The following is a 20,095-nucleotide window of genomic DNA, read 5'->3' as shown; positions in this document are numbered from 1 at the left end:
CTATAATAATGAGCTTTGAAGAAGAATCACGGGGTAAATACACATAACTGTGCGAATTCAGAGACGTTAAGTGAGCGTTTTCAATTACGTAACTATTTATTTTAGGAACATGAGGATCGGACTACCTTAAGGATAAGGCAAAAAGCCTCTGATAAAAAAAATTGCCAAAATTGACAATGAGTTGTTTTACGATAAAAATTATTAAATAAATCATTTAGTGTAAACTGCCCCGTACCGTATAAATTGGGCACTATACCTTATTATCTAATTCATTTAGTGTTACAGAAAATAAGACGAATGCCCTTAAAATGACTTTAGATTGTACCAAATAAATCTAATGTCAGGCAGATCAATACGTTTTTGACGCAAGTCATTGTGACGTAGACAACACAGTCTAATCAATATTAATAGGTTTTTTTATCCAATCAAAAGGTTTGTTGCAACCAGAATCAAATTTTTGGTAAAATAAAATCTATTTTTTATAAGTTACTATAATCGAATGATTATTGTAACTTCATTTTTGAAGTTATTTGAAGTAAATCCAGTCCATACAGTAAGTTTGAGAAATTAATTTTCCTGAAATATCTATGACTATTGATAAGATAGTTATATGTACAGTAATGAAAACTGAGGATTAGGAATAGTGATTGATCTCAAAAAATTTACAAACAATTCAGATCTGTGAACAAGGCATAAAACATGGACTCCCAGAAATTCCAGAGGTGGAATCAGGTGCCTTGGAGGAATGTAATGTAAACATTACTATAGTACGCGTGTTTAGGGAGTTTGATTGTAAGAAGGATTCTTATCTCATATGTACTATCTTCAGATTTCTAGTTTTCGTATAAAACCAACAGTTCATACTATTTATATTTAAGGAAGGTATAAGGTTTCTATAAGAGATATACTTGAAGATTCCTTTTCCGATCTCATGTGTTCAACATACTGTAAAAACTATAAAACCTGTGATGTTTTGACTACAAGCTCTGCGTTTACTAGTAATCTTACTGGACATAGTTTCTATATCGAAAATTGGGAAAATCTGAACTTCAAATCTTCTTATGTTGTCCACGGAATAGCATGTACAATTTGTAGGCTTATTAAAGAGCCCTCTATACACTGCACACTAAAGAGTTCTGATTTTGTGGTATTTCTATGCAGATAGAGTTATCTGCCCTTTGATTAAGAATAAAATAAATTTAAATGTACAGTTTATTACTTAATTTGTGATCAAATCAAGCATTTATAACATTTTAATAGGCCAAGATGAATAGATTGAACACTTCATTTGCAGGTATTTTGCCGACTTAAGTAAACAACAATGATTTCTGTTCATCAGTACTTCATTGTCTTTGAACATTTTTCCTGGGGGTAAATGCAAGGTTCCCCTATGTTGAAAATGTGATAGATAAGCTCAACATTTAAACCTTAACACACTATAATTTTCTCAGTTTCCCAAAAATATTTTCCTCTGGTGTATAGAGGATCCTTAAAGGGTTCACTTAATAAAAGAATATTGGGACATATATTTCAAATTAACAGCAGCTTCTATACAAGCATTCTAATTTTACCTGATCATTCTATTTTGCCAACCAAAATTAGAATTCTAGAAAAGATTTACCATCATACTAATAGCCCATTACTGAGTATACCTTTCCGTAGACAACAAGAAGAATACTGGATTTGAAAACTAGGCACGACCTTTCCAAATGGCAGCAATGACAATGTTGATAGTGTTGGGAATCTTTCAATCCCATAGTTTAGCAATGTGAATATGATGAGACTTTTAACAATACACAGAGATGTAAGCGTAGTCATGGACATCGGTCTTACAATAAACCTTTTATATAATTTATAATGTCTCCTACCTTGATTCACTACAATCTTATGTTTGTTTGTTTGTTGTTTAAAGTCCCTCTCGAGAATTTTTCACTTATAGCCTCATGTAAATAAACAAGTTACACCTTCATCACATTCGCACCAAACTTTACTCTGTCCCTTTGAACGTTTTGAATAGTCTATTTGTATAAGGCAAGGAAAGTCCAAATTTGGATTTTTCGACACCAAAATAAGGCTCGGATCTGTGATTATGGATATTGCAAATCATAGGTTCTTTTAACCGCCACGTTTCGCAGAAAGAACCCTTTTGCTTCTTTAACATCAATATGCCAGCAAAGGGATTGAGCAGTTAATGTAAATAATATACGGTACAAATTTTGATGAACTAGATGCGCATTTCGACAATTATGTCTCTTCAGACAATCCGGAATATCTAATTTAAAAACTTTGAAGAGCTGAAAAAGGGGTGCCAAAGACTGGAGCAAATACGCCGAAGGATCAGAGCTATGCATGAGGAAGATAATCCTTAATTTTGAAATAAATTTTTAACCTTTACCACAGCAATTGAATATGTATTCGTATTTTCAAGCTAGTACCGAAGTACTTAGCTACTGGGCTGTAGAGACCCTTGGGGACAAACAGTCCTCCAGCAGAGGCCTAGATCAAGGAGCCATAATGTAAATTATATACGTTACCAATTTTGAATATAAGTAACATTCTTAATCATAAAAAGAGTCCAGTCTTGTATTCCACCATATTTCAAGTTGAAGTCCACACCTTGTATTTCTTACAAATATTCATCAACAACTTTTTAACCAAAAAAAAAAAAACTCTACAGTGCCTAGATATCGAGCATCTCAACATATTCCTCCAACGTGTTCATGTTCTTCCCTACAACTATAGTCCTGCTGGACACCTCATTACTGGTGACGTTAATATAGTTAATAATGGGGACCTTAAAGCACTTATTATAAAAGGGACAACATTTAAGGAACCGCCATCTTTCAATTGGTGTCACAATTTCAAAAATATTATGAATTCTGTGGACGATTTCGCCAGACGATGGGCCAAATATGAAAAAGACCTTGACATTTTGTGAGAATGGATTAAAAGTATCAGATAGATGATGAAATCTCGCATTAAGCGATTGAAGGGCAATATGAAAATCAACTATCCTTCTGTCTTCGACAATGCAGAAGTGAAACATGAATTAGATAGAATGCACGATCATTATGTACTGGTCCCCGCTGAAAAAGCAGGTAACAACATTGTCTTTGTTTGTAAGGCTTATTATTTGAATTGTATTTTAGAGGAACTAAAATTTCATTCTGCAGGTGGTAATCCAACTTATAACCGAAGCTCCCTTTCTAAGGAGGAAATTCTAAAAAAAAAACCGTATGTCAGTTTAAAATATTTTTAATATTCCCCACAATCAAAATGAATTTGACATACAATACCTATACTTGATTCCAAAACTCCATAAAAATCCTTACAAACAAAGATATACATAGCGGTTCCAGTTAAAGTTCTACCAATTCACTTTATTTATATTCCTCACTAAAATATTTACAGCAGTGAAGGAGAAACTTTAGGAGTACTGTACAACAGTACATGTATCTTCGAGAAGTGGTGTAAATCAGATTGGATACTTAAAAAGTCCAAGGAACTTTTAGAAAATTTGAAATCACAAAATTTTACAAAAATCAATAACATTGAAACGTACGACGTTCCAACACTTTAATACAATCATTCTCCACGTTGAATTATAGTCCAAGCTTTTTGACATCGCAAGCAGCTGCTTTTTCAATAAAAATGGAACTCGTACATATACTACCTTGTCATTTGCAAAATAATTTTGTTTAAAAAGATTCTGATTGTACACACAAGTACTCTGAAGTTGATATTAAAAAGATGCTTGAATTTATGATTGACAATATCTATGTAGTTTTTGGAAATCAGATCTTCCAGCAATCTGATGAAATTCCCATAGGTATCTATTGGGCCCCTTTATTAGCAAACCTATTTTTGTATTCATATGAAGCAGAATTTATAATTTATTCAACAATTTCAACATGAGAAGAAGAAAACACTGTAGCCTTCAAATCGGCTTTTAGAAATATCGACGACGTATTATCAATTAACAATAGTTACCTCCATTCATATGTCGATTCGATATATCCCAGTGAGCTTGAAATAAAAGACACCACAGAGTCTGACACATCTGTTTCAAATTTGGATATTTTAATAAAAAAGACTTTAATGGTATATTTTTTTTCAAAGAAAGTGGCACCCATCAGCCACGTACCTCAAATCACTTGACTCGACACTAATCTAGTGTTTCAGCGGTATGATATATACGAGGTTTATGAGTTTGATAGTTTATTAATTAGCTGCAAATCCGCCATCATCAGGAGCCTATTTGCACATCTGTTATACAGATTATTAAATTAGTTAAGAGGACATCACTCAGATTCTTATTGTGTTTAATGACACAGTAGGTTATTCGGGGAGGATTGTATTCCAATCTTTTTATTTTTTAGAATGTGCCGGTATTTCAATAATTTCTTATACCTCATCGCACATTTAATAAACTTGTTTCAAATTTCATTGATGACTTTATGTAAGCGAATATCGCATACAGAATGAGGTCCTGACTTTGAACCCATCGCATATTCAATGATTTGTTTGTAAATATGTGCATTGAATTCAAATATATTACTTTCTGGGATAAATCTGAGTAAATAACTTAGGTCTGCTGCAGACGGGGCTTAGATTGAGAAAATGCTATCGTAAATTTCTCTGTAAGCCGTATCAAAAGCAGCCATTAGCTCTTCCAATTGCGTATTTGTGTAAAGTGATGTTACATCATAGCTGACCCGCAAGTATTCACTATGTGGTCGCAGAAGTTCGCTCTTCAATATGAAGTCTGAGCTATCCGTAAAGTTTATGCTCAAGTTATGTATGCACGATAAATGATTAAAAAATGAGGTCAGTACAGTTGACTTCATTTTTCAGTAAGTGCCTTTTTTGAAATGTAATAGACCTTCCTTGAGAAATCATGGTATTTTGAAGCATCTATTACTTGTAGTTGAATAACAATTTCAATTTCAGTTTCAAACTTGTATATTTTATGGAGTAGATATAATCTCTCCGTCCTCGTGTTATCTGCCATGTACAGAAAGCTATAAATAATGTCATCAAGGACAACCTTTGTATTTATTCAGTAATGCGTTCTTCAGGATGTTTTAAATTGGGATACTAAATTCAGCAGTAATATTTTGAATTTAATTGCCGTTTATACGGTTTTCTTTAGTGTATTCGATTAAAGCATGACCATAGCGACATAATTTAGTCAGCTTTGTTGTTAATGAAGCCATTGTGTTTGATCAAGTTCCTTCAATGCTTTTTGTTCAAGCTAATCTAAATTGTCAAAAGTCTTTCCGACTTCCATTGGTGACAATTCAAGGTTTGTTTTGTCAAAATACCTAAGATGGAGTTATTATAATTCTGGTTCAAATTAAGCCGTTTTTACGCGTAAAGGAGGCATTTCTCATTAGGATCATGGAACATGTATCAGTTTTCAACTTTTCAGCAAGCTCATTGAAAAACCAGTATATTTCTTGCATGTTGTGACTTTGGTGAGGGCCCTCTCGTCAACAATAATTATTCATCATCAGACAATTTGTCCGATGTGAGTTGAGATACATGCTCATGAGCTAAGAGAACTATTGTTTTATGCTCTCTTTGTTAACTGGCTTTATCATTTATAAGCCTTACGCAATTTGAACTTTAATATAGTGTTCCGATCGTAACAACGTTTCATTCTGTTGTGAATGCATATAGAATCAGCGTGGAGAGTCACGTGATTCAGATCTCCATTCGTACATGACAAAACAGAGTGACTGGAACTTAGGTAACGAGTGATAAAATACAAGCATTGCATATCTACCTGTTTAATTAATCCCAATCAAAATATAATCCAAGAACACTCATTTTATAAATATAAACTGGTTAATGCAGTCACCCAATCACAACTCCAGATTCGTTTTGGGTTTGCTACATTCTTATAAAACGGAATTTCCGTCCTTTTTATGCGTGGGTACAGGGTTAGACTGGTATGCCTTATTTAAATGCCAATTGTGCATTTTGCTTCATGCAAACCATTTAAGATTTATACATGGTATAAATCCAGAGGCCTGTTCAACAGAGCGAACGTTTAACGTTCGCGAGCGCTCGCCAAAATTCCTTATACCTCCAACAGAAATGTTCGCGATCGCTCGCACTATAGACCTCAGGATTAATAGTATGAGAACACCGAAACAAAAGAATCAGTGAGATCAAATGACAGGAAGTACGGATCGCAGACAAGGTCGGCGATTCTTGGGAATTAGAGCCATTGGGACATTGTCCCTCATATCAGTTTCAAAGAAAGTGGCTCTCATCAGCCACATACCTCAAATCACTTAACTCAACACTTATATAGTGTTTCGGCGGTGTGATATATACGAGGTTTATGATTTTGATAGTTGATTAATTGGCTGCAAATCCGCCATCATCAGGAGCCTATTTGCACATCTGTTATACAGATTATTAAATTAGTTAAGAGGACATCACTCAGATTCTTATTGTGTTTCAGTTTCAAAGAAAGTGGCTCCCATCAGCCACTTACCTCAGATTACTTGACTTGACGCTAATCTAGTGTTTCGGCGGTGTGATATATATATATATATATATATATATATATATATATATATATATATATATATATATATATACGAGGTTTGTGATTTTGTTTATTAATTAGCTGCAAATCCAAGCGTTGAAAAAACCTTCGATTTACGCCGCCGCTTTTGAAGATAACCGTTTGTGCAAGTACACTAGAGGAAACTCTCAAGAATAAAAAACCAGTTTCAATATGAAGCTGACGAACATTTACGTCGAACTTTTTTGGTAAACTTCATAACTATGGTTTGTTGGGTTGTTACTCTCAGGCCACAGCAATTAGGAACATTAAAAGAATAGACACTGTTAAAACGGCCTCTACACAACTTTGCCTCTGGTGGAACCTTAAAACACCAAACATTGTTCATGTCTTAGTTAAAATCTTTCCTCCGAAGGTAATAAATATGAAATTTTAATGACATTGAAATATTACCAAATAACTTAGGTTGATGGAACAATTTTTTTAAGAACTTGTTTCAAAAATTCAAAATTCAAATGCATGCAGCCATAAGCTGAAAAAGGAAGAAGTTCATTTTCATAATATACTGGATGTCTCTACTCTATTGATATTCCTTGCAATTGTGGTTTATGATAAATAATAGATTGATTATGAACGCTTGATGTCTTTACAATCGAGAATGCTAGAAATAAGGAAAATTCAATCTGCATATGTGTTGAACAAAGAACAACAAAATCAAATAGAATTCAAAGCATGTTCTTAAGTTACAATATAATTTCTAAAGGGAATTTTAATGGCTTACAAGTTACAAAGCTAAAAAATGTCAAGAAATGCAAAAATGTTATTTTAATAAGCGCAAAGCGCATGCGCAAGTGCTTATTAGGGAATCTTCATATACAGGAAATCATCCAAACAACGACCTCTATGATGATGATGATGATTTTCTAATCATAGCTTCTTAAGATTCCGATATATTTTCTGTATAAGGCGGATACTAGCATTACTTTAACCTCTGGATGAGAGCCCTGTTAAAAGAAACATTTCCATGATAAACAAACGTAATGAGTAAAAATATCATTATCATGCTAAAAAGACATTTCAGGATATATTTTTCATGAAGTCCTCAAATTATTCGTCAAGTTTACTTAAGTTTAAACGAAAAACTAACAACTGATCCACAATCCTTCCTATAATTGACAAAAACAAAATCTAAAAGAAAGATGTCAGGTACAAATGGTATCAAACATGATCGACAGTTTCAACTAAATAAAAATTTGATTTTTTTTCTCCTAAATTACAGAAAAAAGAAAGACAAATCATTTTACTTTAGGTTTATGAAATATACTTTTGTTTTTCATCAGACACAGTGTGATTTAATTTTTATTTATTATGAAGAAAAGAAATAAAGGGGAAAACTCACACAACTGACAGTCACATGACTGTACTGTTACTGGATAGCTTCTGGAAACACAAGGCATAAAACGACCAGGGCTAACATTACAAGAAGGGTTATCCCAGGTCTATAAAACACGATGAGAGTCATAAATATGTTTAGTAGACATCTTCGAATATAAAATTAATTTATTAGACTTCGTCATCAAATGATCTTGATGTAAACATGTCAGAAGATATATACATGTATATACAGATACAATGATAATAATAATAATAATAATAACAATGTTGTTTACAGTATGCTAGAAATTATTTGTCCTTTTTTGGAGCCAATTATTAAACTGGTATACTTCTGCATATTTTTAACTGTGATTGAAGTTTTAAAATTGAAGGTAATGTACGTTAATAATAAGTTGGGTTTTTTTAGTTTCGAATATTGAGATACCATGTATTAAAAGAGCATATTGAACAAAGGAGTCATGAAATAGTTTGACATCCAACTACCAAAAAAAAAATTTTCTTGAACGAACACGCTTTTAAATGTTGTATGAAAAAGTTCTAATCATTATCGAATTTATTCTGGAAATATAGGTTCGATAACTCGTGCAAGTTAGTTACAGTAACTGTTTTTATCTCTACTCTAGTTCCTTATTTTTTCAAAAGACACGTGGCTGAACGTTTTTGTTTTTTTAACCTCCTTTTTTTCCCTTTCTTTTCCCTCTTATTTTTTGTTTAGTTTTTTGGTTAAAAAAACTAAGATATTATTGATTGATTGTGTGTTGTTTAAGTCCCATTCGAAGAATTTGGAGACGTCACCGTATGCTGGTGAAGGGCTTCAAATTTAGATCTATACTTGGCACTCAGGACCATTAAGCAGTGAGGGGTTCTTAATCGTGCCAACGCCTATTTTCACTGAGTACGGAGTGACAATACTGGCGAGTTAGTTTTGCTTTCTCTCATTTCTACTCTAAACTTTCTGGATTATAGTTTTCATATTTTTCATAAACTCACAACATAATTTCTACTTTTCTTAAGTATTATGCATACAGTTTACTTGGTGAAAGTGCAAGGATATGGTCAATCAAACGCGTCCCAAAAATCGTAGTTTAAATATTTTCCAGATAAAAGAATTTCCTACACACACATTTATTACATCTCGGTGTGAAATGCTCTAGCAACATACAGGTCATGATATTATCTAGAAAATTTTAGAAAATCAGAGCTTCAAATCTGTGTCCCAACCCCTTTTAATAAAACTTGTAAAATTGTAAATACATAGTGTTTGGTAGTTTAGTTGTAGTGCATTTTTTTTTTTTTTTTTTTTTTTTTTTTTTTTTGGTTTCTATATTTCCTTGCTTTTATGACTTCTTAACTTTTCGGGACGCTTTGTCCCTTCCTCAGGACATAGAAAAGGTTAAAAAGTCATGAAAGAACAATACAAATAAAAGCAAAAATATCTAGAACTAAAACTACGCCACTTTACCCTAATTATTTAAACTTTTTCATTTTGAATTTTGATGTTGAAACTAATAAATATGAAATAAATCCAGACCACCGCGAGACACTTTCATATTTATATAAATAAGTTGTTTATTTCCATTGTTATTTCAAACAGCAACTCGAGTCCAATTACATGTAACTATATAGTATACGAATAAAATGCATGATGCCCGAGAAAGTTGGAAAAGCTAAGATTAAAGTTGGAAAAGCTAAGATTAAAGTTGAAAAAGCCAACTTTAAAGTTGGAAAAGCCAAGATTCAACTTCGAATTTCCAACTTTAAAGTTTGAAGTTGGAATTACCAACTTTAAAGTTGGAATTTTGATTTAAAAAAAGTATTTCGTGGCACCCATACCTTTCCGTAGAAAAAGAAATTGGAATTACTGTGGTTGCATGATAAATACGATTCCTGATTATGCACATGCGCACTAAGCAGTTCGCGTTAATCGTAAACATGATGATTTACGAGTGCATAATATACACGGAGTTGTGAAAAACTAGTTATTTTGACGGATAGGGGCACAAGAGGAGAAAATCAGCTGTCATGCAAACAGTCTAAATAATAAAAAAGTTTTGAAACATGATGCGAGATAAATAGGTGGTTAAGTTATGAAACCCAGTAATCAAACTCACGCGAGAGTTTATACATAATAATTAATTACTGATACAATACCTCATTTACAATTACTATCTTTAACTCACCTAGAAGTTCCACTTTTATAGCTCCTTCTTTTTTAGAATAACACAATATACATGTATGTACTTACACAGTAAAATCTAGGACATGGGTACACTGAGCGCCGTCGTGGAGGTGCAAAGTCAGTAGGTGCACTGAGTCTTTCTACAATTAAATAATTTAGAAATACAAGGCTAATCTAGCTCTGTGTTCATCTTGTGTGCTTTATTTTATTCACAAATGCTAACAATTAGATGTATGCAGAGCAAACACAAATCATACATATATAATATATAGACAAATACAAATAATATATATATTACGGCGATATATATATATATATATATATATATATATATATATATATATATATATATATATATATATATATATATATATATATATATATATATATATATATATTGCCTTAAAGGGGGTGGGGAGGGATAACGATCATACCCTCTTTTATTAAACAAAATAATGAAATGACCCTGATTCCCGAGTAAAGTCCTTCATCTGTATATGATGACTTTGTCTCATATGCACAGTGAAATAATCTTGCATATGACGTAAAACCAGAACAATCAAACAATTTATTGCTTGAAAATGACTTTAGGAATGCACATTAACCACCCAAAATAATACCAATTAAATAAAACTTGCTTCTGTTAGGGTACACCCCTTCCAGACCCTCCCTGCAACCCTTTTCCAGAAACCTCCCGATGGGCCTGGAATGTTAGGTTTGACGCTAACTTCTGATGAAATTCTTGTAAACCCAAAAATGAACCTGTGTCACTTGTAATTATCAGCACAATATATACCACATGTTACTTGAATTTGATGAGAATTTCAAATGAAGGCATAAAATATTAGATTTGAAGATTTTGTTGACTTTAATTCGTGAAATGAAGTAAGAATTCCGTTTTAACAGAATAATAAAATAAACAATCTGAGAGTATTTCATAATTAATACCAAACCCTTATTGGCAAGTGTAACCTGGTCCCCCATAAGAATTAAAATGCCTGTAATTCCCTCAAAGTCATCGAAGCTGAACGAAATGCAACTTGATCTGTAACTCATCAAGGTAGACTAACAGAACAGAAATCAGCTTCACATCTGCAAGCGTGTAAAACAAAGTGCGGAAAACCAAGTGGAACAGACTTACAGACAGAATGACAGCAAGACAGAAAAAATTAAAGAAAAAATCTTCCACCCTCACACACACACTTTTATTACTTGTCTCTCTCTTCAATAAAATGAAAAGATTTGACTAAATCTAAACGAATAATAAAAGAAAAAAATTATTTTATCGCAAGAAAAGTGAAAATAGAATTAACTCTCAATATGTAAGGTACATATTTATATTTTTTATCCCATTATCTGTAAGTTTCAAATTAAAAATTATAATTAATATCATATAAAAGTTTCAAATCATAAAGTATAAAATCAATTATATAAAAAGGAAAACTTGAAAGAAAAATAAAAGTAATTTATATTTTTTAAAAAAATCCAAAAATAAAGAAAACAACACCTACGTGCATGTGATACGGCTAAGAACAGAAAACAGACCATTAGTACCCAGTTCTGGAAAATCATATTGGTAAATCTTTTGCAAAATATCAAATTCTGATAAATAAAACCAATTTTCGTTTACACACACATATATATAGGAATTAGTGTGGAATTCAACATATCTGAAAAGGAGCGAGTAACCTAGTTTCCAAGTGATTGATGAACAATGAATAATAAATGGACAAGGAGGTCTGAATAAATAAACTTCATGGTCATTTCACTTGTGTTATTCGGCAATAAATGTTAATTATCATTTATATTATATACATTTGAAAATTCAAATACAATACGATTTGGCTATTGACTCAGAACTGAGTAATGGTGGTGATGGGCAGAGCTATGTACGGTGTTTCGAAAGAATTCATTATTGGGCGCTTATAACAAATTTGATTAAAGAGAAGTAGCACTCCCACATTTTATTTACGATATCATAGAAAAAGATCTCTTTTGAATTAGATTTCAACATTGAATTTTCGTATTTTTTTCCATACAAACAAGAAAAGCAGTTGCGGATTACGCACGAATAAGGCGAGCAAAGTGCCTATTTAATGACAAACAAGAAAGTGAAAATTAATCTCAATTGTGACAAAATTTTCTTTGATATTTCATTCAGCATTAATTTTCCACAATTTGCAACAATCTCACAAAGAATGAAATTATTCGTCTCTGAAATATAGCTTATACACACCAAAGAAGTCAAAAATGTTTTCTATACTTTATCACAAAAGTGGACTTTCGATCTATTTTCTTTTAAATGATTATTCTCAAAGTTTGCGTAAAAATATTAATATTTCGGAATGACACTAGTAATAGAATCTGTAATAGATTTGATTAATATGATAATTATCATATAAATACATTTTTTTTTACAGAAACATATTTTCTGATATGGTCATAATAGAAGAATTATTTACTGTGAAGTTAAATTTTAATTTTTGTGCAATATGTATGTTGTTAGGTTATATGGTTTTTTTTATTAAAAAAAATATTTCGGTAAGCAGAAACATGGAGCAAAGATCCACAATACAAAAAAAATACACTTAGATTATGACACAAAATTCGAAATTTTGAAATTGAGATTAATAATTAATAATGTCCTTTATAAATAAAGATTTAATTCAATACAAATGTCCAAATAACTGTTTCTCACTTCCATTTTCGATGACCGTGTAGTGTAGGGCGCCGCCGCGAGAATTCCATCGGCATGAAAAGCAAGCTTTTTTGACTTGCCTAGATGGCCGAGCGCTGATCCTGTACTGCTAGAAGACAGATTTCGTAGGTCGAGAGATCAAACCCGGGCTGGGGCGGAAGTGGTATCCTGAAAAAAAGAGTTGAATTTCTTTGTGCTTTCTATATTAATATTTCTTCACTGAGGGCAGTTATGTTAGTTTGAGAGTTGTTGTAAAATATACAGGTCTTCTAACAAATAGTTGGAATTTCGAGGAGTACTCTTTGTGCTGCTTTATTAGCCGACCTGTTTCAATATTCCTATGAAGCAGGTTTTATTGTTAAACTTCTACATGATAGGAAGAAAATCCTTGCTGTGGCCTTCAACTCGAAATTCTGATATATCGATGACGTTTTCTCAAACAAAGCAAGCTATTGACAAAATAGTTGATAAAACAAGGATATCAATAGTCTCGTTTAATGTCATCATTTCGCGAGTTCTATGCTCGATACGATGACCTTGTCAGCAAAAACAATCTATCATTAAGTCGAATGCTGACTGACATTTTTCATACTATTTGTAAGGCCATTATTTAAACACTGAATTGTCTTCAGATTTTTCCGTTTGCCCGATTATGACAATGAGCACACTGCGTTTGTTACCGGTTGACGGAATACAGGGTAAATTGTTGAAGATAATTAAAATCTATTGCTTTGGCCTTCAACTCGACATTTAGACATATCGACGACGTTTTATCAATTAACAATAGTTATTTCCATTCATATGTCGACATGATATAAGTAAAAGATTCCACAGAGTCTGACACATCTGTTTCATATCTGGATATTTTACTAGAAAAAGACGTTAATGGTAATCTAACAACAAAACTTTATGATAAACGTGATGACTTTTACTTTTCAATCGTCAGCTTCCCTTACTTATGCAGCAATATACCCTTATCACCTGCATTAGGGGTATATATCTCTCAGTTAATTCGATACGCAAGAGCATGGTCTATGTATGAACAATTTCTAAAACGAGGCAAGTTATTGACAAACAAGTTGATGAAACAAGAATATCAACAGTCTCGTTTAAAGCCGTCATATCGACAATGACCTTGTCAGTAAATACAATCTATCATTAAGTCATATGTTGACTGACGTTTTTCATACTAATTATTGGGCTATTATTTACACACTGAATTGTCGACGGATTTTACCGTTATTTACCGATCATGACAAGGAGCACACGGCGAGTGTGACCAGTCGGCAGGGGATGCTACTCCTCCATGGCACCTGATCTCACCTCTGTTTTTGACATTCCATGTTTGCTCTGCTCCCATTTGTATTGTTTTAATGGACTTTGAGTTTGAATACTGTTCGTTATCTCCATGTTTCATCACTCTATAAAAATATCAAATCGTGTGGTGTGTAAAATATGATGGTGTCCTTTCCAAGTATTTGGGAAGTCAAGTTGGACTCTTTCAAGGTGAAATTTTATCACCAATATTATACTCTTTTTATGTAAACGATTTTGAAATGCATTTAATGAACGAGAATTGTCCTTCGATTGAAATTAGTTTATTTATATATTCTTTATCATGTACATGTATGCTGATGATAATGTTATATAGGCAGAAACACCCGAATCTTTACAACAAATACTTAACTCTATGCACAGTTATTGTAAAAAATGGAATCTACCTGTAAATACAGATAAAATTATAATAATAGTTTTTAGAAATGGAGGAAAATTAAAGAAAATAAGAGGTGGTTCTACGACAAAAATGAATTTGAAATAGTAAATGAGTTTAATTATCTTGGATTATTATTAATTTTCAATGGTAAATTTACTAAAGCAGAACAGAAGCTGACAGAACAGGGGAGAAAAGCTCTTAGCGTTCATAGCAAACTTAAAGATTACTATTTTAATATTCAAACGAATTGCTCTGTTTTAGACACTTACTTCAGTAGTACATTTTCGTATGCTTTCAAAGTATCATACACTGTTCTGTAAAAAAACTTTAAGAGTTAAAAAAGAATGCTTGTAATAAGCTTCTTAAACTTGAACAAGGTAGAATTCCCTCCTATAAGGAAAACAAAAAACAAAAATTAAGAAATATTGGCTAAAGCTAAAAAAAAACAACAACAGAAAATTGTATTCTTAAGACGTGTTATGAAGAAATGGTACAGGAAAATGTTGAATGGATTGTGAATATTAAAACAGTACTGGATTAATTAGGATATATTTACATCCACTGAATGTGGATGTAATTTCCTTTATTTCTTATAAAAACCATTGCCGTTAATCAGTCCATAAACAACACTTAGCAAGCCACCTGCATAGATTTCTTAAGTAACGGCTGTTCCATCAATTATGCATACAATGACATACACTGACAAACACATTTATAATACAATATTTAACATATTCAATTTACTTTGAATGTTTTTTTTTTTTTAAAAAGATATAAATATAAACAATAAAATGCCTTTCTTTGTTTGTAAGTACGGCAATTAACGTCGCAGCTATCGCAGCTATTGCAGAAAAAATTCAAATAACCTGCTTACGGGTTATGGATTTTTTTCTGCAACAGCTGCGACATTAATTCCCGAACTAACAAGCAAAGAAAGCATTTTATTGTTTAATGAATTATAATGAAAAATATGCTTTAAAACTTATTGAACAAAGATCCGAATGACCGGCACAAAGTTAATGAAATCGAACCAAAACGCTAGGAGGAGTAGCGGTTGAATGAATTTCACAAAAATATCGTTTTTTTACTAACCATGGCATCAGTGTATATTTTATTTATACATATTTTTATTGAATAATAATAAATCAATAAGGATCGGGAAACAGGCAAAGCCTATACATACCTACTCCTTGTATAATAGGTCAGGTCAAAGACAATAAATAATAACACTTGTACATGATAATAATACTAATAGTCAAAAATAAAGATTCACAATCAAGTATCATTCCTCAATATTGTTTAAAAAAAAACAGATGATGACCCCCTGATTATGTATAAATTATTTACTTACTGTTCCAGCTTTAACATACGTATTGTAAAACTGTACATTTAATATAGTATTTAATATTAAAATATACTTAGTTTATAGTCTCTTAGTAGATTTAATAAATTCATGTACATATGAAAAAATTTCACATTTCTTATGATAGGAATATTGACATTTTCCTCTTAACAAAGTGTCAAGATCAAAAACAACATCATTTAATTTTTTATCAGTAAATTTCTTTCAACAGTTACATGAGGACATATGATAAGATAATGTTCAGTATCCTCAGTATAAAAGCCACACTTTTCACATGATTAAACATCTGATAAAAAATGATTTTTTTTAAAATGGGCATTAAGATTGCTGGCATTGTTTCGCAATTGACAATGTAAGATATTCTCATTTCTATTACCAAAGTTAAAGTACCTACATGGTTTGTTAGTTGCTCCCCAATTTTTAAGCTTTGCTTTAAAGATAGATAATGATGAAGATATTTTGATATCCTCACTAAGACTGTTCCAAAGTTTTATAGTTGAAGGAATAAAACTCTTATAGTAAGACATTGTTTTACAAATTGGTATATGCAGATTATCATATCCAGACCTTAGGTTACATGCATGTTGAACTGGAAAAAAAGGTTGAATCAATTCATACAAATAATCAGGTGCAGATCCATTAATTATTTTATACATCAATTGAAGTTTATGTTTTTCTCTTCTAAGATATAATGGTTCCCATCCAAATTCACGATACAAACAAGATTTGGAAGAATTAACTCTAAGCCCAGTAATAATTCTAGCACCTTCTATCTGAACTTTTTCAAGCAATTCTGCGTTATTTTGGGTACAATTATCCCATACAGTGTCTGCATATTCTAAAATGGGTCTTATGAAAGCAAAATATTTTTTTTGTGAATTTTTATCTATACTATGTTTCAATAACCTAAGTATATTCAATCTTTTAATTAAATGCCTTTTCATATATATTTGATATACGATTATTCCAAGAGCCATATGCCTGAAAATGTATTCCTAGATGTACATGTTTTATATACAAGATACCACATAGATTTTAGCTGATGACAAGTAAACACATTTAACTACATTAAATGATTAAACTTTTAAAATAGATATTGGTTAACCCTAATTAATTTACTATATTTTTCTTAAATTTGTAGGAATATTAGTTATTTTATATGCTTCGTATATTTAACTTTTTTTTTATTTTCACTCATAAAAAGAATTAAAATGATATAAAAAGTTTCGACTGTTTAATACGAAAGAAAAAATATACCGATTTTTTGCTCATATATGATCTTAGATTGGAAGCTTTCAAAATTTAACAATGTTGTAGTTTGCTTGGAAAACCACATTTATTTGATATATTTTTAAACTGTATTGCATAGTTATTTATTTTAATCACTTCATATATTTCCTTTATAGTTTTGATTTTTCCAAAATTTTAAGATATATATCCATGCGCTGCCTCTCCGCCAAAAATATAGTCCCTATTAGATTTCAAACTCAGCTTATCATTTCTATTTAAAGTTGTATAATTATGAGAAGGAAAGAAAACATGATTTGTATTTGGTCTCATAATTTATTTGAGTAAGAATTGTTGGAGGAAAAACTTCGGAAAAATGATTTATATGCAAGATGCAATAATAGTCCAAAAAGGCCATATTAAATGCAGTGTAGCGCAGAAAGAAGTAAATCTCATGATTTATTTGAATAAGAATTGTTAGAGGAAAAACTTCGAAAAAATGATTTATATATAAGATGCAATAATAGTGCAAATAGGTCATGTTAAATGCACTAGCAAATTGACCCCCCCCCCCCAATTTTGGCTTTGATTTTTAATTAAGCTTTATGTATAGTAGGGTTGGCTTCAATTACTTTGAAATGTTATTAATTACTTTCAAATATATCGATAATTTTGTCAATTACTTGCAATTACAAATACATTGATTTTTACAAATGTAATTTATTACTCTCAATTACTTTGAAGAATGTAATTAAATACTTTTCAATTACTTTAGTTTTACTTTCAAAAATCTTGAAGAACAAATACATGTAAATTTTAGGTAAGGATTATATTTAAATTAAATAGCATCAGATGCCTTTGATCTCATTGTGTTTCATCAACACAAGACCTACATGTACATTTTAATCAATCACCAAAATAAAATGAAATTTGATTATAAGCAAGTTTCTAAGAGTAAATGAATCAAATGTAAAATACTCTCAAATTATTTCATCTGTAGGTAAGCTAAACATCTATTAACAATTTTCATAAAATAAATAATACTTGAATGATAAAATACTATTTCATATACTAAATTTATTTATAAAGATATATGTTTAGATTTTAAAATAATGATTTAATAAAGATTTTTTCTCTGAAATACATGTATATAAATGATTGAGCATTCTTAATTATCAAATAAATCACCTGTAATGGTCATATCTTTGAAGTTAAACAAAGCATGGTATAAATAACCTAGCTTTTGGGAGATTGTTTTGATAGCAATTAACAGCTATGATTTAAAGGACCACAAGGCAGGTCTAAATGACACATTAAACTATTTTCTATTTGACAATCAAGCAACAAAAACTTGAAATGTTTCATGGCTATACCATAGAAGTGTAAAACAATATTTTAGATAAACATTAAACTCATATTAATTCTATATGGTGCATCATGGTTATAAAACAAACTATTATTATAAACAAGCCAATATATCAAATTCATTTATAAGGATGTAAAAATGTTCTGAAAATTTGAAAAACAAAAGGGATGAAGGTGTTTTAAATGAATAGAAAGAACTGTACAATGTAACTGTTATGGAAATACAAATAATATATATTATGTAAAGTCATTGAAATGTTATTGAAAAGTAATTGAATTTACATGGTATTTTTTCAGTGTAATTAATTTGATTACAAATACAAGTAATTGAAAAAAATTGTCAATATTATTACAAATAACATCCAACTTACTTTGAAAAATGTAATTAATTACACTCAATTACAATTACTTTTTTTCAATTATCCCATCCCTGATGTATAGGTACTGAAAATATATCTGACAAAGAAATTTTAATAATTTGGTAACAGGCTCTAACCTCGTTAAAAGTATTTAAAATTAGATTTTAAAAATGTGAGTTGTAATAAATGATACCTGCTTAACAATGTTTATATGACGTATGCATTGGATTGATGGAATACTAGGCAGGGTTTATTTACGTCTCCATGGACGAGGACAGGATCTTAATTTAACATATAGGTACATTTTTGGTCAAGGTCGACACGAAAGAAAATGAATTAGATGTAGCATTATAACAAATTATCGAAGAAAACTGTCTTCCATTCTCATTATTTCTTTTATTTATTCATTTGCGCAGGAAATATAGTGCTTATTTGTTCCCTTAATCAAGTTTTATTTATTATTGACCTTATTGTGTAGGATGGATTTTACATTCGATGACAGATGATAATAGTTGTTTACTATAAATGTACATGTATATACATGTAAATGTACGACGGTTGATAATAGTTGTTTACTATAAATGTACATGTATATACATGTAAATGTACGACGCTTGATAATAGTTGTTTACTATAAATGTACATGTATATACATGTAAATGTACGACGGTTGATAATAGTTGTTTACTATAAATGTACATGTATATACATGTAAATGTACGACGGTTGATCCAAAAGTAATGTGACAACTTTATTTAGAGTACAACGCAGAACCCCCCCCCCCCCCTTTAGTTTGGAACATGTGCTATTTTAAGTTCCCAGATCTGTAAAGTAGTCCTTATGAATCTATATGATAGGCTTGATTTTATTGTTGAGTTCATTTAACTTACTGCAAAATAAATTTGGATATTGAATAAAAAAAAATTTTTGTTCGAATTAGATATTTGTTCGGACAAATAAGATATTCGTTGGGACAAATTAGATATGTTCGGACAAATTAGACATTTGTTCAGACAAATATGAAATTCGTTCGGACAAATAAGATATTTGTTTGGACAAATTAGATATTTGTTCGGACAAACCATTTTTAAAGTCTGAGATGTACTCGAAGATATAATTTATTCAATTTTTACATGTACATATACATAAGTAAATCTTATGATGCCATAGGCTTATTTTTTAACTAGAACATCTAGATATAGAAACATTTTTTTGAATGAAAAATTTCTTATTCTATCAAATGGTGTTTATACA

General features: G+C 30.9%; 1 protein-coding gene and 1 long non-coding RNA gene across 2 annotated transcripts in view; one reads left to right on the top strand and one right to left on the bottom strand.

The window, feature by feature from the left end:
• Positions 1-7,277: 7,277 nt before the first annotated feature.
• On the bottom strand, positions 7,278-10,251 carry LOC133199692 (uncharacterized). Its single transcript, XR_009722815.1, has 3 exons — positions 10,182-10,251; positions 7,941-8,040; positions 7,278-7,545 (listed from the first exon to the last, which is right to left on the bottom strand). It is a non-coding gene; the product is annotated as an uncharacterized LOC133199692 (long non-coding RNA).
• Positions 10,252-13,465: 3,214 nt separating this feature from the next.
• The window catches only part of LOC133202955 (uncharacterized), a 49,410-nt gene continuing 42,780 nt past the window's right edge, over positions 13,466-20,095 (top strand). Inside the window, exon 1 of the mRNA XM_061338811.1 lies at positions 13,466-13,511. Coding sequence (XP_061194795.1) covers positions 13,466-13,511 — 46 coding nt within the window. The remainder of the gene's footprint in view (positions 13,512-20,095) is intronic.

Source organism: Saccostrea echinata, unplaced genomic scaffold (genome assembly GCF_033153115.1).
Source record: "Saccostrea echinata isolate AGI-Se365-2 ecotype Australia unplaced genomic scaffold, CSIRO_AGI_Sech_v1 ptg000002l, whole genome shotgun sequence".
Lineage (NCBI taxonomy): Eukaryota > Metazoa > Mollusca > Bivalvia > Ostreida > Ostreidae > Saccostrea > Saccostrea echinata.
Note: the sequence above shows the minus strand (reverse complement) of the source record. Positions and strands in the feature narration are given on the sequence as shown.